The 25,858-nt window shown below is 44.0% G+C and overlaps 1 protein-coding gene across 1 annotated transcript; it reads left to right on the forward strand.

Annotated features, from left to right (window-relative positions):
- Positions 1-1,147: 1,147 nt before the first annotated feature.
- LRRC8C (leucine rich repeat containing 8 VRAC subunit C) lies at positions 1,148-25,006 on the forward strand. Its single transcript, XM_041421521.1, has 3 exons — positions 1,148-2,517; positions 16,827-16,968; positions 18,906-25,006. Exons 2-3 carry the CDS (start codon positions 16,831-16,833, stop codon positions 21,174-21,176), a joined length of 2,409 nt encoding a protein of 802 aa, XP_041277455.1. The 5' UTR covers positions 1,148-2,517; positions 16,827-16,830; the 3' UTR covers positions 21,177-25,006.
- The last annotated feature ends 852 nt before the right edge of the window (positions 25,007-25,858 follow it).

The following is a 25,858-nucleotide window of genomic DNA, read 5'->3' on the forward strand; positions in this document are numbered from 1 at the left end:
GATGGCTTTGTGTTTTTCTCAGGGTGCATCCTCAAATCATGAAGGGATTGGAGAGGGAAAAAAAGCCCAGAACTCTGAGCAGGAATCAGTAGAAGATGGGAACTGTACCTGGCAGTTGGTCCCGAGAAAGAACTTCAGGATTAGGCATCCTGAACCTGGATCCCACGTGAGAATCAGCCCATGGCTCCATGAACAGAGGATAACTGCAATGTAAGCATTGGCATGCTTACATTGTTCAGCTGACTTTGGAGGCTGGTCTGTGATAGTTTTAACTCGGGTGAAAATCAAACCCTATGCCTGGTTCTGTCACAGTGTAAGTACTGCAAGGTAGCACTCAGTAGCAGCAATGACACTTGGAGAATCTGTAAGTTATGAATGACAGAATAAGCCAATTGTCAGTAAAAGGCAAATGTACTAAGTTTGGAATAATGACATTTCTTATGTGATCTGTCCCGCATTCCTCGGAGTCAATGAAAAAGAGGCAACAGTGAAATCAAAGCATGTCAAAACCTTGCACTCATACAGATGGTTGAATCCAGTTACTGTTGCCTACCATTTTAATAAAAGAAATACTCCAAAGTTACTTCAGATTTCACCGGCCTAGATGGTCTTAAAATAATGCAGGAATTTGCAAATGAATTATAGTTTTCTGCAGGCAGCAAATTTTTTCCACTAGAGCAAAGGTATTTGGAGCCCCAGTTGTGTGTTTACTATCAAACATGTATTTTTGGGCCTTCTTCCACCAGAACTGCAGTAAGCCTCCATCCCCAAACTCAGCAGCTATATTTATCCATGGACCATGTTTTCTACTGCAGTATCAATGACCTTGCCTGTAATTATTCTTCACAGGGGAAGCTTAGCTCAGTCCTCCAAGTAATGCAGTAACTCTGAACAAAAATAACCCAAAAGTCCACAACAGGAAACGTTAACAATGGCAGGATTACTGGCCACCATGTCACCGTAAAATAAACGAGCAACTAAGAGGGAGTTCAGGGAAAAGCAGCACCACAATTAAGTAACAGGAGGGACTGACTTATGAGGAAAGATTAAATGAGCTAAGCGATGATGAAAGGGTGAACGGAACAACTGCCTCCAAATGTTTGAAAGAAGAAACCATCCAGGACAGGGAGGGATTCTCTAAACTACTGCCAGGAGTTAAGAGTAATGGAAAGAAACCAATAAAATGAACACAGCAGTCACCATAACTATTTCTTCAGCTCAGAAAAAGAAACCCAGTGCTTTTGGCAGTGTGGAAATCTTGCTAATTTGTCCTGTTTTATTTCTTATCCATATCCCACAAAGAATGGGGGGAACACTTAAAATTATGTAATGGCGCAATAATGCTGAAATATTTTAGGCTGGCAGCTTTGAAGGACTGTGAGGGAGCTGTGCTGACATCCTCTTCCAGCTGCTGTCAGACTCAGACCCTGATTTCTTGAGGTGCCTTAGAAAGCCTTGAGGTTTCAGCTGAGAAAAGCAGCTCTGCACAACCAAGCACTTAAGCAAACACTTCAGGCAAATGATGAACTGAACTCCCACAGCTATAAATCACATCCATGATTCCCAAATGAGGAACCTGAGTCTGCCCTCAGCAGTCCCTGTAGCAGACGGTCACAAAGTACACGAAGTCAGAATTCTCCACAGCTATCCCTGGCAGACCTTTGGTTCACATCCTAATGTAGTTAATATTTTTGCAGCAAAACAGCTGTGAGGCATCATGTTGTGTTTGTTTTCATTAACTCCTCCCCAGTGGGCTTATATATTTGTATTTCCTTGTTTACATATTTGTAGTGTCCCTAGGGGGATACACACACTACCCCTAAGGTTAGGGGCAAGTTATTGGAGGGCAAGTACTTCCCTCTGATGCACAATTTGTCCTGCCTCTTTGCTCTGCCAGAGACGTAAATCTTTCTGGAAATGTTAGAGCAAAGTCCCTTTAAACATGTGGTTTCTTTCAGCAGCAGTTTTCAGACTGTGCTTTTTGAATTGCTGGGCCAGAAGTTTGTGTTTCCAATTGTCACTCTCTGAGACACTTTTCCATTGTTAATGCAGTCCCAGGCGCTTTACAGCCTGCTCTCTTTATAGTCGTTCCACGGCCCTGCGTGCTGAGGTCCAGATCTTTCCATCACAATTTGTGCTGTCATTCTCCCGACGCGGCGCGAAGCCGCCGCCCGCGAGGGGACGGGGACTCGCGGCTCCCGCCGCTGCTTCCCACGGCACCGACCGCGCTCCGTGCGGGCCGTGCAGCAGCCCCAGCCCCAGCCCGGCCCGTCCGTGCCGCGGCTGCTCCTGCAGCCCCCGCCTCGCCGCTCCTCCGGCCGGGGATGCCGCGGGCTCGCCCGGAGGTCGCGGCTCCCGGGTACCGTTACCGGCGGCTCCGCGGCAGCGGGCGGAGCGCGGCCTCCCGGCCCGGCCCTGCCCGCCGCACTGAGCCCCGCACCGCGCCGCGGGATGTTCGCGGTGCCGCCCGGCCGCTGCCGCCCGTGACCCCGAGCCGCACGCCCGGCCGAGCACCAGGTAAGCGCTGCCGCGCCCGGCTGCCTCTCCCGCGGCGCTCCGCTGCCCGCGCCGGGGACGGGGCATCGCCACGGGGAGGGGGCCCCGGGGGCCGCGCGGGAACGGAGCCGCCCCGCTGGGCCCGGCGCTGCGCCCCCGCGGGGAGAAGAGACGGGGCCCGGCCCGGCCCGCGGCCGCTGGGGCTTCCCTTTGCCCGCCGGCGGCACCCGAGGTGCCGCTTCCCAACCTGGGCAGTGCCGGAGGAGCCAAACTTTATCTGGGATCGTCGCCGGCTCCTCTCCCGCGGAGGAGCGCCGCGAAGCCGCCGCGGCAGCCCCCACGCCCCGTCCATCGCACCGCATCCCCTGCCGGGCGGGGCAGCCCCGGGGTTCCCGGCACGGCGGCGGCCCGGAGCCAAGCGGGGCTTCCCGGGAGCGGGGCCGCCGAGGGGGCAATGGTGGGAAACAGTCGCCGTGGAGACGGGCGGCTTGGGAAAGGGGAAAAGGGCTTGGGGAAAGCCCATGGCCTTATTTTCCCCGGTAGTAAGCCCCAGACCAGCCCGCATTAGGGGGAGGATGCGAGCAGGACTGGGAGGCGGCGGTCCAGCCGCGCTGCCACCGCGCCCGGCGGTGCCTTCCCCGGGGCTGCTCCGGCGTCGGTATCTCGGTTTTTGAAGAGATTAAAAAAAAAAAAATCCCGATTTTATATCGGTTTAAAACCAGCTCTGCCTTGTCGCAGGATGATGGGCAGGTCTGCCGATTATTCACCAAGTGCAGTTAGTCCAGTTCATTAGAAAGAGTTGACCAAGCAAAATGAGACGCTTATGAAAGACCGCTGAATGTATCCTACCAGAATTTCATGAGGGTTGAAGTGTGTAAAAGTAAGGACTTTTATTGCTCAGATAAGTATGTCAGTTATGGTTTGGCTTTTTAATAATTTCTTTTTTTTTTTTTTTTTTTACTTTTGGAGTTAGTACTTCCTGTGACGAGAGATTCAGTATTATTAGCACCACTGTTTAAAGACAACCATGTAAAGTTCACTCCCATAAAGCACTGTTGGTTTGAATGATGCTCTAGAAGATTGTACAGGCAGAAAAGTGCTTTGCAACGTAGTGGAGAAAAACGTGACAACAGTGGAAATAAATAATAATTTAAAAATCTCCTTTTCCAGTTCAACCAATTATACATCTTGCCTTCTCCCTACCCGTCACGCCCCCGCTCCTGCCTTCGGGTGTATTAGACCTGCTTTTACTTTTCTTTTTGGTATGATGAAAGCAGTCAAGAGGGTAGCACTCCCCTGGGCTCTGTCTTCTTCTGGAAAAACCTGTTTGCTCCTATTGTGCAGATCAGCCTGGAGAGCTGGGCTGAGCACAGTTCTGAGATGATCCCTAATTTTAACCTGGCCTTGTATTCCTGCTGTCTCACAAGTGCCTGTGTCCCAGGGCTGCCAGCAAGGCACAGCAGCCTGGTGCTGAGCACCTGTGGTTTCTGAATCATTTCCTTTTCCAGTTACTTTCTGAGTTTGCTAAATTTGTGGCATCCGTGCTGCTGTTTTCTTCCAGTCTGAATGCTGACAGGCCCTGCTAGAGGCTTTGCCATAGTATAACATTCTGTGTGTTTTATTTGTTATTATTTACTCAAGTAAGCAGTTTTAGAAATAAACTTTCTGATGGAAAGCCTAAAAATCTATTTACTTGGTATTCCCCAGTATTGGAAAAGGCTAGTGGTGGATTTCAGTGAAAAATGAAATCAGAGACTGCTAAATTCTCCTTACAAGTGCTCACTCAGTGCTTTGAGCTATCTTGCAGTCAGTTCCTGTAGCAGTTGAAGTTGATTTCCTGAGGCAGCCTCATCCCACCTCGGTATCTGGCTTTTGAGGCCCACAACAAGGAGCCCTGACCGGGGAGGGGGGCAGCATCCGGGCTGGGCCGGCCGGAGCCTTGAACAATGCTCAGGTGGCCTCAGTGCCGGAGGGACAGCGCAGTGACACCCAGAATAATGGACTGGGTCAGAGTGCTGGGAGGAGCAGTTCCCCTGATTGTCCATTGACCTCACTCCCAGCTGCTTGAAGTGGGCCATATTCACCGCCAGAAAGGCACTTCCCAACCCCAGGCTTTTTGAGAGCTGTGGGAAGTTAAAAAAAAAAAACAACAACTCTATTACCATCCAAACAATTCACAGTAACAGGAGCTAGAGTTTAATTTTATATTTTTTTCCTCTTTAAGGAAACCTGGTAGAAAGATGCTGTCCCCATTGTCAGAGTTGTGAAGGGCAGGGGAGGGCTGGCTATATAATAAAGAACACACTGAAAATGAAACACTTGACCTCAGGAAAAACAAACCTTCTAAATACTTTAAACCCTTTCTTAATAAGTCAAAGAAGCCATTCTCCTTCTAAAATGATTTGTCAAAGGACTGTTAACAAGTGTTGGATTTCACATGCTCGATATAATGGAAACTCTACTCTCTTCTTCATCCTTGAGCTGTTCACCCATGGATTTTGTGCAACAAAGCTCTGTTGCAGATTTAAGTTACAGTGCAGTGACTTTTGTTGGGTTTGTGTTTCTAGGACCTCTTTCTGGTTAGGAAGATACTAGGTTTGATTCAGCCTCTTGGCCAGGTGTGATTATGTCAGTTGTTCCATTGCTTTCATTCATAACACAGGGCAGGCCCTTCTGCTTTCCCATCCCCAGGCAGGCAAAGTGTGTTAGAGCTGTCTTTCAGCCTGTCAGACCCTAGATGAACTTTCTGTCACTGTATTCATCTTACATTTTAGTGCCTGGCACATGCAGTTAATCAAACACAGCATAAACTTTACAACTGTGTCATTCAGAGAGTCATAGGTTTGGACCAAGATGAGGGTTTATTCAGAATTTTTTCAGTATAGAGTTTCTGTACAGTCTCCTTCTCCCTTGAAGGACTGATTTACAATCTGGTGTTTGATCTGGTCAGATTTTTAAAAGGTAGGATAATGCCACGCATGTGTTTTGCACATTTCCCACTTGTTTGGGTGAATCCTGCCTTGCAGTGCATGTGCTTTCTTGGTTTTAAAGTAAAACGAAGGCCTCCCCTGCAGTACAGCATGGCACCGTTCTCCAGGGCAAGTTGCTAATGCCACTGTTAGACGAGCGTATAAAGTTCCACTGAATTTGAACCAGAACATGTAAAAACATTTGGTTCTGTACCATAGTATTAAAAATCCATTTCTCTCTGTCAAAGCAAACTTTAGCTTTTCCATTGACTTCCAGGTGAGCAGAATACAGCCTTTTATACCAACTTCTAATCCTGGGTTGACCTGCCATCTGCTGAAAATGGAGATGCTAGCTCACATCTCCCTTCAGTGGCAATAGTACATAGTGACTTTTTTTTGATGAAAGAACCCAAATTCCTGAATTCAACAACCCAGCAATAAGACTGCCAACATGCTGAGAGCATTTCCAATTTATTTACTTATCACTGAAAGGAAGGTGGGAGTGTGGGCTAATTGCTTGCTCTGGAGCATATGGTGAAGCAGAGCACAGGTCCAGCCCTGCCCTGTGCATGCAGCAGTGTAAGAGCCTGACACACATGCAGTTTGCAGCAGAATGCAACAGCTGAGAACTGCAGGTTGCTGTCAGAGGGTTTGCTGCTCTGTGCAAGGACCATTATAGATCACATTTGCCAGTTGATGTGAATGTTTGATGAGCTGTCTCAGGGGTAGGTAGTTTTCACCAGTGTTCACAGACAGTATTCTTGGAAAAGCCCCTTTTTGAGTGTAACGTGACTAAAAAGAGTATTTTCTCTTTGCAGTCATTTAACCATGATGACATAATTTCAAATACTTGCACACCTGCTATAGTGTTGTCAGAATCCCCCCCAGCAACTGCTTTTATCTTACAGTTTATGCTTGATAGAAACTACATTTTTTTAATGTTTTATGCAGCAACAGACTTTTTGGTGGAATGAGGTTACAGCTAATCCCTCTTTGGTGGTCTATGGATGGACACTGTCCTGAGAAGGTCCAGTAGAGAAGGTAGTTGGTTTTCCAGTTCCTGATCTTTAAAAGTCATCCTGTGTGAATACCAATTCTGATTCTGTAGTTACTAGTGTATCTGTGTATCTCTGTGAGTGTATGTAGATCACATGCAATTTACGTGCTTTATCTATTTTAGTCTTTCTTATTCTTTCAGGGGTATGGATGAGACCATCCATTTACTGTCAGGGATTTTTGTAACAAAGGATGATTTGGGGGAAGAAAATCTACCAACTGCTTCAGGCTGAGAATGCCTGTATGTTTATCAAGGTGTTTTGGGATCCATGTTTTATGAGACTATCGTGAAGTTTTAGAAAGTTCTTTTGTGTTGCATGTAAGTAGGAGCAAAAAAGATTATTTATATGAAAACGTCTCCCAAATCATGAAAACAGAAATTCTTTAATGTTTTTGGCTCAGTCACTGCATAAAATGTTTTTATCTAACTTGTCAGATGATTGAGCTGCTTAAGACTAGAATGGACCTTTTGTGCTTCCTATCCCAATTAGGAATTAATTTTTAATTATATCAGCTGAACATTTTTAAATATGAGCACTTGTATTAGCCTCAGGCACCTATTTCTATGATGATGAATGGCACTGATTTGTGTAATATTGTCTGTTCTGAGACATTATAACAGCATTGTTTCTGTCTTCATTATCTGAGTATGTTAGATAGTGTTTGTGGAAAACATGGTATAACTTTGATTACAACTTGATGTGATTTTATTTTCTCAATTGTTTAGATTATTTCAGGAGTACTAAAATATCACTTACTGGATTGTCACTTGCTTGGTGCTTTGGTTTGCTGTTAAAGGCTTTTACTCACATTAAAACCATTTTGCAGCTCTGGAAAGAGGGCAGGCATCTTGAGTGATAGCCCTGATAAACAAAGAATGTTACTCCCAGAGCTGAAAAATGGTAAGTATTGCCTTTGAAGTAGTCTTTGACATGGAAATGCGTGGAGTGTACTTCTCTTTAGATTTGGAGAAATAGCTCAGCAAAGCCAAGGCTCCACACAGACCACTGCTTGGTATGGAAAGAACTCCTAATGATTTCACTGAGACTTTATCTGGCAGAATCTTGCACTGAACATTTTTTTGTCTTTAGTCAAAGAGCTGCTGACAATAGGAAGTCTTTTTGGTGTGTAATACATGAAAAAGTGCTATGACTCAGTTGGAACTAACAACAAGGTTATTGTCTGGGATTCATTGCCAAAGCAGCGCTTACTGTATATGTAGGTGGAAATTGCAACATATATTTTGAAATGTAGTTTATTAAAGTTGCTTCCTCTTTATGTCCTTTATGTCTTCTCTTTACAACCCTTGTGTCTCCTCTGAGTTCTGGGTTCGGGTCTTTGAGCTTCCACTGCCACAGCAGATGGTACCAAGAGCAGAGCAGGGGCATTCGCTGCTGCCTCTGAATGCCCCCCACGCTCTCTCCTGGCTGTGAGGCAGGTGGGCAGCTGAAACCTAACTGGGTGCTTGCAGCAGGGGCCTCAGGAACTTGGAGGGAAAGGAGTGGGCTAGATATTCAGCATGTTTCTGGAAGTTACACCCTTTCCAGTTCTGTCCAGCGCTGAATCCCCTGTTGGCGTCTTGCCCATGGTTGTGGTCCTGTGGAGCTGCAGCTCTGGGGAAGCTCGGTTCTGGCAGCTGACATAATGGAATACAGCTTTCCAGCTGTTGGTTGGGACCTTGCTGCAGTTCAGGTGGCACAGCGTAGCTGTCCCAGTCAGTGCATCTGAAAATGACACCCTTTCCCTACTCTGAACAGCTGTGACACAGAGGGACACACATGTTTTGTAGAACTGCCAAACTATGGGTACTGGAATAATGTCTTCTGTGAGCTAATTGTATTTTGTCTGTTCTCCAGATTGATAAACTAATACCAACTGTAACCTTTAATTTTGGTAGTGTATAATGTGTAATAGTAACATGTAGTAAGAAATCAAATTCGCTTCAGTGGCTTTTTAGGGGAGTTCTGACATGCTATCAGTTTGGATTGAGGCATTGCAGAAAACTGGAAAAAAGCTATGTTATGATTTTGTAGTACTATTCATTCATATTTCCCACCAAAGGTACTAAAGAAAGTGGATACCTTTCTGTTTTACAGCTAGAGAAGTGGTGGCATGGGGGGTTGATGTGGCATGCACAGGCTGTACATGTCCATGTCCCAGTGGGAACTCCTGACTCACTCTGTTGTTCCTCCAGGTCACATTTCCTCACCAGCTTCAGCCACAAGGACATGAATTTGTTTGAAAATACAGTAAACTCATGGACTGTTAAAAATAACTGTTTGGATGCAAGTGGTTTGTTTTTAATGTCTTTCCAGTTCCTTTACATGGGATTTATGTTTAAGAAACTGCATCATTTGTTTGTACTTCTTACTTCAGAGTGATGGTATTTCTTCCTATGACAATCTGCGTTGCAGTCAGCGGAACAAAAAGGGAGCCATCATGTTTCAAACACTGGCAACACAAGCCAGTGTTCAAAGTAGTTTTTCCAGCCAAAAGGTTTATGCCTTTTTAAAATTATTTTTTAAATTTAATTTTATATTACAGGAAACACCAATGGCAATAAAACCTAGCAAGGAAACTGGTCTTCTGAAATGCTGCAAATACAAGAAGTCAGTAGTAGAGGTTTTATTGTATGTTACAGGGGAACTGACCAAGGACCTACACTTACCAAAATGCTGGCTATTTTGGTTAGTGCAAACATGAAGCAAAATAATTACCAAAACCGAATGTCAGGGTCGTTCAGACATTATTTCACTGCATGTACAATGTGTGTGAGAATACACAGATAAGAATGGAGCATAAACCTCTTGGGAATTAGGAGTTACTAATTTCAGTCCTTATCATCATATTTCCCCCTTACTCTAATCTTAGTTTCCCTGGCTTGGTGTGTTGTCCCTGCATCTACTTTTAGTCCTCTCCTGGTTAGGTGATGAAATGAAGCAGGTCCATGATCTGTCATCCATGGTGCCAGCACAGGCAGTGCCAGGAGCTGTGAGGGGTTTCTGGGCACATGCTTAAAACTGAAGTGTTCATCTGCTAACATCAAAGTACACAAATCCACGGTTTCCAAAGGTTTATAAATGAGCCAGCTGTAGGCAGCTGTTCACACTGCAGTAAAACTGTGTTCCCAACAAGCAGGTCAAATTTTGGGGCATGGGTGATTTGAAAAGTATTAAATAAAAAGATCACAATTTTTGTAGGGTTCACATCCAATTTGTTTTCCTAAGTTTGTTTCTAGAATGGTTTGAACAATTGATGGCTAGATATTTTTTCAAATTTTGTGTTAAATTACACAGGTTTTTCCTTATGGTTGTTTTGGACACCCAGTCCCACCTAAAAATACAAATTTAGCAAAGTTTTATTCGACAGAATATATGACTGATGGTAGCAGCAAGCCATTTTGATGCCAGGCTATGTCTGTCAGTTGTCTAGAGGAGACTGTTGCCCTAAGCCCTGGGGCTCTGCACAGACCAGTGATTTTGTTTAAATATGCTCTTTGAGAATACATCACCATCAACCTGACTGCAGAATTCCCCTACTCATGCTTATTTAACTGTCTCAGTGTGCAGTTCCAAAGCAGGTAAAATATGAATGCAAAATTCTGCTTCTCAGTGCAGTCTCAGACCCTGTGCTGAGAAGCACTCCAGCTTAACTTCACCTCCTGGTCCATGGCAGCTGAGGCCAAACAGCACAAAACACTTGAAAAGTGGCTTTATGATATTTGTGCAGAGTAACAAATGTTTACAATGAAGGATGGTGGGGTTTGGAGTGTGCAATGCCTAGTCCTGTGTAAAAACCCTCTGGTGTGCAGCCCCTGCACACGTGACCCGCAGCCCTTGGGCTCTGCTGAGTCCCTGCTGCCAGGTCACAAGTTTGTTTTGTGTTAAATATGAGCTGTGCTCTGTTCCTTTAATGAAGATGGATAGGCAGTAAATCATGTATGGGAACCAGCGCAGAGACCTTCTTGCAGCGCTATTCCCAAAAGGCATCTCATAATTTACCCTAATATGAAGTGTGTTTAAAACAGCCAGGAGAGCAGCACTGGCCTAGCATTCTGTCCTTTCAGTAGATCTCTGATGGGAAAGACCAAGCAGCGCCAGTCTGAATTGGCTCTTGAGGGCGTCTGAGCTTTGACCCTTGTGTTATACTCAGCTGGGCTGCAGTTGTGGTCCTGCAGCCTCTAGCCCAAGGCTCCTCATGCCAAGAAGAAAGCTCCTTCCCTAGTGGGGATCAGGGCTGTTCCCCTGCCACCTGGGGTTTGATTGAACTCTGTGCCACTCTTGGGACATGGTGATGCTGATCCTGCATCTGAGGAGGATTGATGGGATGTCAGGGAAATTAGGTTAAATGTCTGCTGGCTGACATCTTTTCTAGTCAGCTTAAGAAATCCCACCAACTTTTTGTGCTTCCCAGCTGCCAATATCACTATTTCTTTCTCCTCCAGCTATGTTCCTTCTCCTTTTTCTCTCTGGTATATAATTCATACACTGTCCTTGCCAAACCAGCACTTTCTGGATGATAGTTGCCTGTCTGACACCCAGGAGCCCCAGTTCTGGTGCACAGCTTTGATTGTTCTCCCAAAACAAGCAATGGATGACACTGATTGCTTCAACACGTGATGTGATTGAGTAACCACTAGTGGAAGGACAGAATAGCCAAGGGCTTGACTTCTGGTGAGTAACACCTGTAGCATGGCAAACACAGCTCTGGCAAGTGCTGCTCTCCTGCCTGAGCACATGAAGCGGCAGTGACTCCATTCTCTGTCACACGAGGGTCAGCAGGGCACAGAGACAGGCTCTTGGGCTTTGCTGGGCAGGGAGGCCATAGCCAGGGCGTGGGGTGGCTGCTGTCTGTCACCCATAGGGTGACACCGAGCAGTGCCTAGGGAAGGGTGCGGAGCAGCTGGCAGCTCTGACAGCACGGTGCAGGCAGGCTGGGGGCCAGCTTGTCATGGGGAGCGGTGGCAGGAGCTGCTGGGGCTCTGCCTCAGTGAGGAACACATGTTGTCAGACTTGCCTGGGTGAGATAAAAGCAGAGCCTCCCAGTTATTCCCTTTGTTTTGCTCACTGTGCTGCTCTTAATTGCCGTGTTTCTACAGGCTGTGCCTTGAGAGCCTGGGTGGGGCAGTGGGAATGGCACGTACTGGTGCCACATACTGGTGTCACTGGTGGTGCAGCTCTCCCCAGGAGCGTGACCCTTGACTTGTCCTGAGGGTGCTGCCAAACCGCTCCATGAAATGAATGAAGTGACTCTGTGAGAATCCGCTTAAAAATAGCAACTGTCACCTAGCAAGAGCTTGGGGCTGGGGCCTGGAAGGTGCTGCAAGCCAAAGGCAGCTTTGTTCAGGGTTGTCCCAGTGGGGCTGTTTTCTGAACTTCAATGTCTTTGCTTTTGAAGAGTCTCTCAAGACACAAGGTGAATGCAGCTTAATGACGGGGCATGCCACTTCCATGTCCCATGTGTTTGCCCATCCGGCACGGTGTGTCCTGGCTCTGACTGGGTCCCTTGTGTGCTGCTGCAAGGCAGGGCACAGCCCCTCGGTGGACACGAAGCCATGCCGAGCAGCTCCCTTAGTGCTGTGGAGCACTAAGCCAAGGCCAGGGCTTGTCCCCAGGGCTTTGCGGCCGTGCTGTGACAGCGAGCCGTGCCACCGGGGTCCCTTGGGCTGCTGGTGGCAGTCAGGCCCACAGAGCCCGAGCCGCCCCGTGAGCTCCCCGTGGGCAGCGGCTTCGTGCACTGATTTCCTTTTATTCTGCCACGGACATCATGTGGATTGCCCGGTGCCTCGGCTTTCTCCTTAGCCATCCTTACTTCCAAACTGTCCTCACTGCTTTCCTTTATTCCTGCTGATACAAACCAACTGCTGAGAGGCTGGTTTGCTCCACGCTGCAGTGCTTCACAATCAGCCTTTGATTCAATCTGTTGATTTATTAAGTCTAATTTGGTTCCAATACTTTTGTCTCTGACTTGGATCTATTTATTCTCCTTAGCTCTTTTAGGTCGCATGAATTTGTTGTGTCTCGCCCCCAATCTCCTATGCATTAGCTGATTCCTGTAGTTGGGTTTTCTGATAGAGTAGGTATCACACTTGTACCTGGACTCAAGTATTTAATCTTATTATGACATATTCATTTTCTCTCACCAAATTTTCTACATTTCTTAGAAATTTTAAAATAAGAATCACTACTGATTTCTCTCCCCTCCAGTGTTCTTGTGGGGGTTTTTTCTTTTGTTTCTTTTGGGATTTTTGTTACTTTTTTTTCTTTTTTTTTAATTTTTTTTTTTTTAATTTAATCTGGCAAACCCACAGCTCTGTTCTACAACACTGCTTAACAGCCAGTACAACTGTTTTTTAATCCAAGTTCCTTTTTTATTTCCTTCTGGTAGTAGAATAGCAGATGATTTATCTCATGTACCATTTTATTTTCTTTAGGGTCTGAGGATTATTTAAAATGCAAGAGAAAAAAAAGAACACGTTCTGGTTTTAATTGAAAATAATTTCCAATATTTAGAGCTCTAGTATTTACTAAAGTAGGTTACTATAAGTCAGATGCCACATTTCGGCTACAATGTACTGTGCAATTTAATAACGTTGGATGTGAGTGAATGCAAATTAGTAATGCAGTCTTAGACTGAAACGTTCAACCAGCTGAAATGTTGAACTCCTTGTCTTTTATCTCCGTGTTACAAGGAGAGATAAGAAGCTGCAGTGCTTGGTGTGCTGTCCCAGAGATGGTGTCCTGTGGTAAATGGTGTGCTGTGACTTGGGCTGCCGTGTGACTTCTTAGCATACCTTGATTTGTTCAAATTGATGATTGATTAAATCCTTTTATCTTGTGTAGATCTGGTTTGTGTGCGATTATAAAGGAATCTGGCAGTGGTGCACCTTTGGGTGTAGCAGTGGGAAAGAGCTGGGCTTTGGACATGGCCAGGAGGGATTTTTCAGGATTGCTCTGAGCCGGAGGGACCTGCTGTGTCTTTTCTGAGGTCTGAGTTGCTGCTGATAGTTGTCCTTTCCATCCCTGGAGAAGCCAGAATGGGAAAACAAGCTAGAGGGAAGTGGGAGACAAATGAAAAGTGACTTGGTGTCATTTTCTTCTGCATGCAGTTGTCAGCAGTGCTGGTTAGAATAGGCTGCTCTGCAGTTCTTTCCAGCATTTTCCTTGATTCTTAATACAGCAAGGGGAGAAGCCATTGGGTTCTTCCAGTGAGTGTTGGAAAATGGTTTTCCTACTTCGTCACATTCAATTGCCATTTAAAGTTTCTGCAAATATCTTTTTTCCCCAAAGCTAAAAAATATCGTCTGTCAGTAGATGTTGTTGGTTTTTTTACTGTTATTTTATGTGCAGTACTATTATCATCATTCAGTAATGTTTGTTTTCTTTTTTTAGCAATATAGAAAAACATTAGTGGCAGACAGGTTTTGATGTCTGGTGCTGGACAGCAAAGTTTCCACCCCTAGGGATGGGTTTTCTGAGGTGGCTCAGAGGGCTTTCTGTGTGAGCTCTGCCTCTGCTTGGCCCATTAATCGGGTAACAGAATGTGCACTCTGCTAATGAGGAGTCACGCTATGCAAACAACAGCCTCTGAAGGGAACAAGGCATCGGGGCAGCATGTGCTTGTGCTATCAGAACCTATCTGCCTTCATCTAAATTCCCCACACATCACTTAGGAGAAATAAAGCAAATATATGATACAACAAAGACCCCTAAAAATACACAGTGAAACCTATAAAAAACAACAGCCAAAGGATTTTTTGGTCTGAAAGCTGTCCCTGCACAGTAATTTGCAAGATAGTTTGCAGTCCCATCTGCTGTCAGGCACTGCCCCTGGTTCAGTGCTGCCACCTTTGATAACACCATGGCTCAGACCCACAGTTGCTTGGGCGTCTAACCAGCGACTCCTGCGTCTCCCCACATTTCTGTGCATGTGAGCACTGGTGTTTTGTCAAGAATCTCCACTGCAGGAAACATAATTCTGTCTTTACCTGACACTCAGATTGTTTATAATTTTGAAAAAAAAGCATTACAAACAGGATTTCTAGAGGCTGTGCAATCAGAATGTGAAAAAGAGCTCCTAAGCCATTATTGCAGGGGTGGGAAGAAAATGTGGTGATTTTAAAGCAATCTGTTGATAGGTATTCTTGGGTATACTGATGGCATTCCACTCAGTCAGCCAGCTGGCCTCAAAACCTGAGCCAACAGTAGTATATGTGTTACAAAACTTTGAGCAGGACTGTTGCATGGCAACTGCTTAGCTAACATTTGTATTAGTGGATTCCTTTGAGAATTTTCTAAGTTTTTCAGTGCTTGATTGAAAGGAAAAAAAAGAGAAAGCTTACTAGTCACCTGCATTTTATGTGAAAATGAAAAAGAGGGGAAATTCTTAACAATGGTAGTGAAATGCATGTGAGAATGGAAGACAGATTGTGTATGATGTTCTTCAGCTCAGGTGCCACTGGGAGCTGCCAGCAGAGGTTTAGCTGAAGGAGTGCTGGGCATGTACTTAGAGCTACATGGGCCACTTCTAATAGATGAGATCCACTTTTTCCTTTTTCTGTTTATAACATACGAGTGAAAGGCAACAAGCGTTTGTCCCAGCAGCCACTCCAGCTTTTCTCTGCTGTAGAGGTATATCTTCCCTGATATGTGTGCTAACATTTGCAAGACAAGCACACAAAAAGCAGAATTGTAGTTCCTGACTGCCTGCCATTTGATAACAAATGCTGCATTCCTCTTCCAGCACTGCAGCAATTCAGGCCTGTTGGCAAGGATGCTGCCAAGCCTCTGACCTGGCTGTGTGAAGTCAGACTTGCATTGCCATCATTTTTACTGGTGGTCTGTTAATTTAAAAGTGGTATGGAGGACAGCTTGCCTTCATCTTGGGGGTTGCCAGTTGTGCAAGAGGTGTGTGCAGGTTTAATCTGGCATTGTCACCTGCATCCTGGGGACAGACTTCAGAAGGACAGGAGGCTGAGAGAGGATTCTCCTGTCTGGCCAAGTAGTGCTTAAAGCAACATGGAAGGGTTGCATGCGGAGACGGGAGCAATAAACAAAATTTTTTATGCTACTCAGCTGCAAAGCCCCAGCCTGGCTACTACCACAAGTTCATTTACAGACTTCATGTTATGCCTCTGGGGACTGTGGTACCTCCTGAGGATCAGATGGGCAGGCAGAGACAGAGCAGTCCCTGAGAAGGTGTCAAAGTGAGCACCCTTTTCCACATGTGCATGGCCAGTTAGTGGGGGTCAGTTCTTAATCCTTAGGATGGCTGTACACTTGCAATGAATTGCAGCCATTAGGGCTTGAATCATTCCCTTCCTGTTCCCTGGCTCTGAATGAACTGAATCCCCTAAGTTCCTGAGCAGCCTCTCAGCAAGTGTGTGCTTATCACTAAGCCTGCCCAGAAATGGATGTCACCAAACCCACATTAATGGGTCCCAGTGTGCAGCTGAATCAGGATTATAGACTTCCAGTGTTACTGTGATATGAACTGATTGTGATGAGCATTTATGATGTTGGTTAATGGACAAATTTTGTTAATTGCCCTTGGGAGTATTTTTGTTACATTCCCATCTGAATTTATCTTTCCACTGTAACTTACTAAGGAGTTTCAGTCCCGGTTTGATCTCAGGGTTAGTTACACAGTATGCTGTAGACTTTAATATTAGTTGCTTTGCCTGTACATGCTCATGTGTTACCTGATTTTTCAGAGGACATGATGATGTCAGCCTACAGTTCTGAGGTGAAGATAAAGCCCTTGATCTGGCTGTAGTTTTGGTTACCTAAACCACTTTAGGAACTTGCATTCAAAACATAATAGATTTAAAATTGTATTGAGTATGCACAAAAATATTCCAAAGCATTCCTGAAACCACTATGAATAAAGTGGAAATGAGTGAAACATGATAACTAAAAACGTGCGTGAAGTTTGAATGCAGGACAAGCATTTCAGCCAGACCTTCAGCCAGATCAAGGCTAATGTGTGTGATGCTGAACATCTCTATCTACAGAGTGGGCTGATTTTCAAGGATGCAGAAGGCCGTACTGACCTATCAGAGGTGGCTGGAGTCAACACAGAGAGGGATTTGCCTGCCTGCATGGATGGCATTGCAGGCTCTCTCTTCCTCCCTTCCAGGAGCTGTGTAGGGACAGCAGGAGCATCCCTCTTCTGGGGTGGGGTGTCAGTAGCTGGGAACTTCCATGCCACGTCTGGGAGTTCATTTAGAGAGGAGGTTTTTCACTTGCTGGCACAAGGTGAGGGGTCTGAGCTGCAGGAGACTGAGCTGGCCTCGCTGTTTTGCAGGAGGATGATTCCTGTGACCGAGTTCCGGCAGTTCTCGGAGCAGCAGCCGGCGTTCCGGGTGCTGAAGCCCTGGTGGGATGTGTTCACGGACTATCTCTCGGTGGCCATGCTGATGATCGGAGTGTTCGGCTGCACCTTACAGGTAAATCAGAGGGACAGGAACGGCTGGTGCTCTTGGGGCTGCTGAAAAAACACCACAAATGAGGAAGGATGCTGTCCCATCTTGTTTTATCTCTTGGGCTCACCGTGAACAAAGCAAAAATGTGCTGGTCCCAGGATTAAAGCTGTTTAAGTAGCAACATCAAATAACACAGACCAGACTTTTAGCAGCTGTGAATCAGCAGACTTGCACTAGAGTCAATGGAACTGTGCCAAATAAGATAAGAGCTGTTGGTTTGGCTGGTGTCTGCATCACTGTTTCCACCTCAGTTTGGCATAACAAAACAGATTATCAACTTCGGGTCTTTTTTGTTACCATTTTGCTGTTTGAAAGTTTAAAAAATGGAATTTTGTAATTCCTGTTTTTCTTTATTTGGCAGATGTTAATATTATTTCTGTCATTATGCTTTTAAGAGATTTGAAATTAATGTGCTGATTTTATTAACAACACCCACAGCTAATATTATGTCTCTTCCATTCCAAAATGTCTCTGAGGATGCTGAAACATAAACAATTGACATTACCGTCAGTCACTGTTAGTTACATTTTGCTGAAGAGCCAAAAACAGAAAAGAAATGAAAAATACTGTTTGGGATGACTCCACAAAAATATAAAGTTACAGTACAAGTTCAAACATGGATCTCACATTTCTTGGCACAACTTTGAAATGAAGCTAAAGGGATACATTATCAGAGCTCTTATTTCAGAGGAATTTGCTAAGGGATACATTATCAGAGCTCTTATTTCAGAGGAATTTGCTCACTTACATAGCCTAGGATTTAGATTTACTATGTCTCAGATTTCACATGAAATCCACTATAGTTTTGCCTGTATTCTCCATTCTCAAGTATTTTCAGTTGATAAAACATTCATGTTTAAAAATCTCTTTATATAGAGCTAAATTTTGCATTAGTAGATGTTTGCTTAACCACACAAAGTAAATAATCGGTTATATTATCTGTTTTAAGTTTACCTGCTTGATTGGAGAAAGCACACTGGAAAATAATGTGTGGAAAGACTGAAATAATAGACAAATTGTTTTTATTCCAACTTACTGTGAGATACATAAATCCAGGACGTAACTAAGGGTGTATATCACAGTAGCAGACACTTTGGACACAGGCATGTAGTGATGGGACAAGGAGTAAGGGCTTTTAGCTGAAAGAGGGTAGGTTCAGATTAGCTATTAGGAGGAATCTTCACTGTGAGGATGTTGAGGCAGTGAAACAGGCTGAAGTTCCCAGAGAAATTGTGGATGCCTCATCCCTGAAATAGTGGATGATCTTCAAGGTCCCTTCCAACCAAGATCATTTTATGATTCTATGAGGACTCTATGTCTGTGTGTGAGAAACTAAATAAAATTTATGTCCATGCACACACAAATGCCATCAAAGGACTGTCCTTATCTGTCTTTATTAAGACTGAAGATTAATAATGTCCCTGCATAGATAGGCTCACATTAGCCCTTTGTCAGCCATTTTTGGTGTGATAAAGCATCACAGTGTGGGAGTATAGCCACATGAATGCAGTTGTGCTGCTGTCAAGCCTAAGCTATCTCTGAACATCATGTGGCCAGGGTGAATATACCTGGCAGTAACAGTCTGTCTCTGGGGAGAGCAGAGCAGGAGATCCCTGGTCTTTTCTGGAAGCATTCCCCACATTTCTCATTTTTCTGGATTGTGTCAATGCCCTCTTATTCAAATTATGGAAAGCTAGCTGTAGATAGAAAGGGGTGGCCTAGTTCTTGGCATACAGAACAAGTGTCTTGTTGAGAATAATAATAGTGCAGCCTGTAGGGACAAGTAGCAGGCTGTGTGGAGGAATGCCTGGCAGCTGGAGGTACTCCAAGGACAGCTACCCATTGGTGCTGCCACCATTGTTTGTACATCAGTTCAAAAGATATCTTTTTGTGTGTTCCAGGTCATGCAAGACAAGATAATATGCCTTCCAAAGCGTGTCCAGCCTTGCCAGAACCAATCTAATAGTTCAAATGTGTTTAACACAATACCAGATACCACCCCCCTTCCACCACTGAAGCCATCCACCCCTCCAGCTACAGTTGAAATGAAAGGACTCAAGACTGACTTGGACCTTCAGCAGTACAGCTTTATAAATCAGGTGTGCTATGAACGGGCTCTGCACTGGTATGCCAAGTACTTCCCTTACCTTGTCCTTATACACACACTGGTCTTCATGCTGTGTAGCAACTTTTGGTTCAAATTCCCTGGATCAAGCTCCAAAATTGAACACTTCATTTCAATACTTGGGAAATGTTTTGATTCTCCCTGGACAACAAGAGCTTTATCTGAAGTGTCAGGGGAAGACTCTGAAGAGAAGGATAATAGGAAGAACAACATCAACAAGTCTAATACTACTCAGCCAAGCACTGAAGGCACTTTGGTGAAGACACAGTCTTTAAAATCAATCCCTGAGAAGTTAGTTGTGGATAAGGGAACACCTGGGGCATTAGATAAAAAAGAAGGTGAACAGGCCAAAGCACTGTTTGAAAAGGTGAAGAAATTTAGACTGCATGTTGAGGAGGGTGATATACTCTATGTCATGTACGTTCGCCAGACTGTACTTAAGGTAATTAAGTTCCTTATTATTATTGCTTACAACACAGCACTTGTCTCAGAAGTTAATTTTACAGTAGTCTGTAACGTTGATATTGAAGACATGACAGGATACAAGAACTTTTGCTGTAATCACACCATGGCACATCTGTTCTCTAAACTCTCTTACTGCTACCTGTGCTTTGTCAGCATCTATGGCCTGACATGCCTTTACACACTGTACTGGCTGTTCTACCGTTCACTGAAAGAATATTCCTTTGAGTATGTTCGGCAGGAGACGGGAATCGATGACATCCCAGATGTCAAGAATGACTTTGCTTTTATGCTTCATATGATCGATCAGTACGATCCTCTCTACTCCAAGCGCTTTGCTGTCTTCCTGTCTGAAGTCAGTGAAAATAAGCTGAAACAGCTGAACCTGAACAACGAGTGGACTGCAGACAAACTGCGACAGAGGCTGCAGACAAACTCCCACAGCCATTTGGAGCTACAGCTTTTCATGCTTTCTGGACTACCAGACACAGTGTTTGAAATTACTGAGCTGCAGTCTTTAAAACTTGAAATAATTAATAATGTAATGATACCAGCAACCATTGCACAGTTGGACAATCTCCAGGAGCTCTCATTGCACCAGTGCTCTGTGAAGATCCACAGTGCCGCCTTGGCTTTTCTGAAGGAGAATCTCAAGATCTTGAGCGTCAAGTTTGATGACATCAGAGAGCTTCCACATTGGATGTATGGCCTCAGAAATTTGGAAGAGCTCTATTTAATTGGTTCCCTAAGTCATGATATTTCTAAAAACATTACACTGGAGTCTTTTCGGGAGCTAAAAAGCCTAAAAGTTCTTCACATAAAAAGTAATTTGTCCAAAATCCCACAATCTGCAGTTGATGTTTCGAGTCACCTGCAGAAATTGTGTATCCATAATGATGGCACTAAGTTAGTGATGCTCAACAACCTGAAGAAAATGGTCAACTTGACACAGCTGGAATTGGTTCATTGTGATTTAGAGCGCATACCTCATGCAGTCTTCAGCCTTCTCAGTCTTCAGGAATTGGATCTAAAGGAAAACAACCTCAAATCCATTGAAGAAATCGTAAGTTTTCAACATCTGCGAAAGCTGACAATTCTCAAGCTGTGGTACAACAGTATAACCTACATCCCAGAGCATATAAAGAAGCTCACGAGTCTAGAGCGGCTTTCCTTCAGCCATAACAAAATAGAGGTTCTTCCGTCCCACCTATTCCTATGCAACAAAATCAGATACTTGGATTTGTCTTACAATGACATTCGCTTTATCCCACCTGAAATAGGAGTTCTTCAGAGTTTACAGTACTTTTCCATTACTTGCAACAAAGTGGAGAGTGTACCAGATGAACTGTACTTTTGCAAAAAACTTAAGACTCTGAAAATTGGGAAAAATAACTTGTCAGTCCTTTCACCTAAAATTGGTAATTTGACATTGCTCTCCTACTTGGATATTAAAGGCAATCACTTTGAAATCCTTCCACCTGAGCTCGGTGAGTGTAGAGCTCTGAAGAGGACTGGTTTCACTGTAGAGGACAACTTGTTTGAAACTTTGCCTTCTGATGTCAGGGAGCAAATGAAAGCTGAATAACCTCTTGCTCAGTTTTACAGAAATAACACTTCTACCAAAAACGTCTAGAGAATGCATACTCTGAATATGCATTTAATTTGTCGTTATTTTTTTCTTTTTCAAATCCTTTCTGTACAAACAAATTTGGAGTAAGGAGTACATATATTTTTAAATAAAATTTTCTCATATTTTTTCACTGTTTTAAGATATTTTTAGTTTGTTTTGTCCTGAGAAGAAGGGCATCTGTAACTTAATTTTTACTGGTAAAAGTAAATGATTTTGTCTGCTGGTTTTTCTTTCCATTTCCTAATCCCACCAGGGAAACTGTGTTTAAGATGTATGCTTTGGGTTGCATAGTTTGTAATAGATAATTATATTGTCTTCCCAGTTATTGTTAATCCCTTGGGACATGGTCTTCAACAGGTGGTGCTGCAGGTGTTGAATGCCTTTGTTTCCTCTTTTCTTCAGTGGCAGTAGAAGGTGTTCAACATCTAACAAGATCAAATCTAGGCTGACAATCTCTTTTTACTTACAACAGGGTTTTCTCAGATGGTCTAAGCAAGTAGAAAAGGTTCTTTATGTATTTTAACAGGTGAGAGGGAGCATGCAGAACTCCTTCAGGGCCTGTTGGCCATTCAGTCTGGCTGCCCGTTCACACAGTGCACTGAGCAGGAGGCACTCACTGTGATTTCCTCTCTGCTGCAGGAAGAGTAAGGTCACAGTTCACAGTGGAATCAGGACCAAAGTGACTCATATTAAAGGTTTTCCTAACAGTGCAAGGGGATGTGGCTGCCCATTTCCTCCTGACTTGAGTGGAAGGGGTGCAGTGAACTCACTGTATTGGAAATGTCAACTCAGCAAGATGAAATGCTATCTTGAAAAACCCCATTCTCCCTTAAACACCAGTGCTGCAAGAGAGAAAGTGCCCTCTGCCCCCTCAGCCCACTTCCCACCGAATTGCTTTGCACCTTCTAGGAATGGGATCCAGAAAAAGTGCAATCATACTTAGTTTGTAAAGCTTCTGATGAGTAAATAGCCTCTAATATGCTCCTTGATTTAGCCTGGGTAGCATAAAACCAAGCTCAGCACAGGAACATTTGCAGATTTGCAAAAATGAGATCAAATTAATACATTAATTTCTCACAAGTCTCATCATCAAGGACAGAGATGAAGGCTATGTTTTCATCTCCCAGAGGGTAATTAAATTGTAAATCCTACGGTTGGAATTTTGCTTTTTACAGTAATGTAATCTCCAATGATTGTGCATCAGGTTGGGAACTTTATCCTCTGAAGCCATGTTCAGCTGTTTATTTAATCCAGCCATTTGATTTCTTTCAGTCAGGTTTTAAAGGGATGTGCTGCTCACAAGCTAATTTAAGCTAATCAAAAGTAGTAAAATATTTTGCTGGGAGGAGATCTCTTCATTGTATCCAACAACACATATTTGAGTCAGATGCAGGCACTTGATAAATGTTTCACAAGAAATCTAGGAATAAGTCCTTATTTCTCTAGAAGGCAATGATGTTCATAAATTGCAGAGGTTGAATTGCTGTTTGTTCAAATTTATGTAAAATATTTGACAGTTGTCAGATTGGTTGCTCTTACATGTTTTCTAACTGCCATTGTGTGTCTTGAGCTACAGTTACTCTGAGTTCTTGAGCTTGGTACAAAAGCATGCAGTTGGTTTAAGAGATAACTTACAGAGGTGGGGAGACAAACTGCAGTGAGAACTTCCTCATTAATCCAGGGTGTGCTGTGCAGTTTGGTGTGTGAGCTTGCCACAGTACCAGGTCAGACTTATTTTTTATGCTTGGCTGTGTTCTGGAGAGGATCCAGATTAATCAAAACTGGGTCAGGCATGAAGGAATCAAATCAAGCTTTTTTTAAGGGGTTTGATTTAGTTCTATATAAGACCTGTATTTGATGTAGCTATCATAAGACCTACCCTTAACTTTTGTGTGGAATGCACTTACTGGAACAGCTTGGCAGTATATATATTCTAAATGTATTTCACTTTGATGTTATGTGAGGAAGAGAAACATTTCATTGGTCATATTAACCTAATTATGTAAACCAAAGTGCTGTTGTCCCTGATGAATGTAAACTGTTTGAAATGTCCAGGTAACTGGTGGAGCTGTATAATTCTCTTACTTAGATTTTAAATATGGGATTACATTTGAAGTTTTTTTTTTTAAAGTCTTTATATTCCTAGATGTAGCATTTTAAACCCCTAATTTATTTTGTGTGTAATACTGTTTCATGTGTAGTTTGTGGTCTTGTTTCTGAATGGAAGTTGTGCACACCTCATAACTGAAGGTTGGAGACGTGTTCTATGCCATTTTTGTAAATACATCACTTAGGGGATGTGGGGGTTTGTTTGTAACTGATGATATTTATACCAGTGCAACCCCTCATGTGGACACAGTTACATGAGTATAAAGTGCCTTGTGCTGGCATATCTTTATTCACTTTGCTAGGAATAAACTATACCAGTCTAAGCACTTTCACACTAATAACTGTATCTTCTCCAAGGATTTGGTGAGCTGAGGCAGCATCCTCAGTCTGACAGCTCACTGTCACCAAAAAGGGGCAGCTTCCTCCTCCTCCCATGCTCCCTATTCCTGCCAACACGTTCCAGCTGCTTCTCATGTACCTTTACAGGTCTGGTGCTGGTCTGGTTGCTCTACAGGATAAATCAACCTTTTAAGCCAGCAGAAAACTATGCCAGTCTAAAAGGACTAATTTTCTGCTGGATCAGCTCTAAAGGATTGGATGGACACTAGGATGGGAGTAACAAGGGGACAGGACTCTGCAGCTAGGATCTGTACAAGAAGAAGGCAGTGCAAGTCCCTTTGGAGATGCTAGGTCAGTTCATCATCTTGCCAAGCCACGTGCTTGGAGAACTGTGCTGTTTTATGTATAGCAGGGTTGGGCAGCTTGGTGTTTGTGAGTAGACAACCCTCAGGCTCACAGTGGATGATATAATACCACATTACTGTTAATTTCATAATGAAACAAACTCAGGTAGCTGCACTGTTGACTTTTCTAAACCTCTTACTGTCTATTCTGGGGTGTATTTTCCAAACCCATATTACAGTAGCTTAGGAATGAGTCAGCTGATGGAAGATTGTTTCCTAATTCTCTATAACATCCAGGAAAATATGTAAAAGTGCCATATTTACTCAGTGAATCATGTACTGCTCATATGTATATTCACATGTGATTCATACTAGACTTTTCTGTGACCAATAGTATTTGACTTAAAGTGGATGGACATTTTGTGGACAATACTTTAGCACGCTTTGTATATATACAAAGAGTTTCTATAACTACTTATATTAATCAGGTGCCTAACAAGTACGACAGTTCCAGAATTTAAGCAAGGCATTTTTTCATTATTGCTGAAAAATAATAAAAATCTTCCTTGGTAACAGAATTAGAGATGACAAAGATTGCATCAGAAGTAAGAAGACAACCTTCATAGCACATTAAGCCTGACAAGCAAATCTTTGTGATCAAAATCTGGAGATGTTCATCTCCCCCTTTGTCAAAATTAGGATGGATATTTGTGCTGACCTCGTGCATCCAGCCAGACCAACAACTTTTGCAAATTCTGATTGGAAAACGCCTGCTCCAAGTCTTATATCACTTTTCTGGCACGTCAGTAATTCATGTGCTTAAGTGGTGACAAGTCCTGCAGGAATGCCAAGAAAAAACTTTGAAATTTGACCAAATGGACAAACTTAATTCTGTAGCAAGAATTGTAATATCATAATAGACCTGCATAGTGTTACATTGCAATATAGTACACCCAGAAAAAACAGAAATAAAATGCTCTTTTGTAATAATGACCATTGTCAGACTGCAGTGTTGTTTGGGAAACACTTTGTTTCTGGGTTACCTAAAGATGAAACCATCTTTTGGGTTTGGTCCCTTGGGAGGGAAATCAAGAAAATATGCTTAAAAAAACATCATTATACTTGACGGGATTTACAGCTGCATGGTCTCCATTCCTGTGCACCTCCTTCCATTGCCTGACTCCAACAGCCAGCAAAATGGCCAGGAAAAAAGCTCTTCCCACTGGAGCAACTCCCCCACTGGTTTCTGTGCTCTGCCAGGGCTTGGGGGGTGTTTTGGGAGCCCTGCCAGCCCACAGCCAGGAGTGTGAGGGCTCTTTCTTTCCCCCTGTCACGTGCCTGCGCTGCCAGGGAAATGGTGCTGCTAGTCCTTGCATCTGACATACTCCCCCATAAATCTGAAGAGATTTGGAGATTGCTTCAAAGGCAATTGGGCTGCCTGCATTTGGTATAGGATCTTTTCCTCATTTCTGTTTTTTTAAGTTGTAAGGAATAATGTGTTTCACTTTTGGTGTTTCATACCAAGACAGTACTGTCCTGCCAAGATGGAGCAGGAATTACCTCTCTCTGGTGCTTGTGGTCCCAGTGGAGGGAGGCGAGTGGTAAACACAGCAGCCTGAGTGGGCTTTGCCTTTGGATAAGCCCTGGCAGGGAGCTGGCATGGGGACCTGCTGCCCCTGGGGCATGGGGGGCCTCACAGAAGAGTCAAAGGAGACTTCCTGACAGTGCCTGCTTTTACCTCCATGCTGTTCCTTTGGAAAATGTGGAGGGCTGGGAAAGCTGGTCCACTCCTCACAGCATTGCTCCTTCCCACCAACCCAGAGATACCATCTCAGGGCCACATCC

The sequence above is a fragment of the Onychostruthus taczanowskii genome, unplaced genomic scaffold, assembly GCF_017590055.1.
Source record: "Onychostruthus taczanowskii isolate IOZ18803 unplaced genomic scaffold, ASM1759005v1 scaffold7, whole genome shotgun sequence".
In the NCBI taxonomy this organism is placed as follows: domain Eukaryota; kingdom Metazoa; phylum Chordata; class Aves; order Passeriformes; family Passeridae; genus Onychostruthus; species Onychostruthus taczanowskii.

Bases quoted from the DNA above. Each gene is read 5' to 3' on its own strand.
- LRRC8C (XM_041421521.1), top strand. From the start codon at position 16,831: ATGATTCCTGTGACCGAGTTCCGGCAGTTCTCGGAGCAGCAGCCGGCG. The intron at 16,969-18,905 runs GTAAATCAGAGG...TGTGTGTTCCAG, and splicing joins TGTTCGGCTGCACCTTACAG to GTCATGCAAGACAAGATAAT.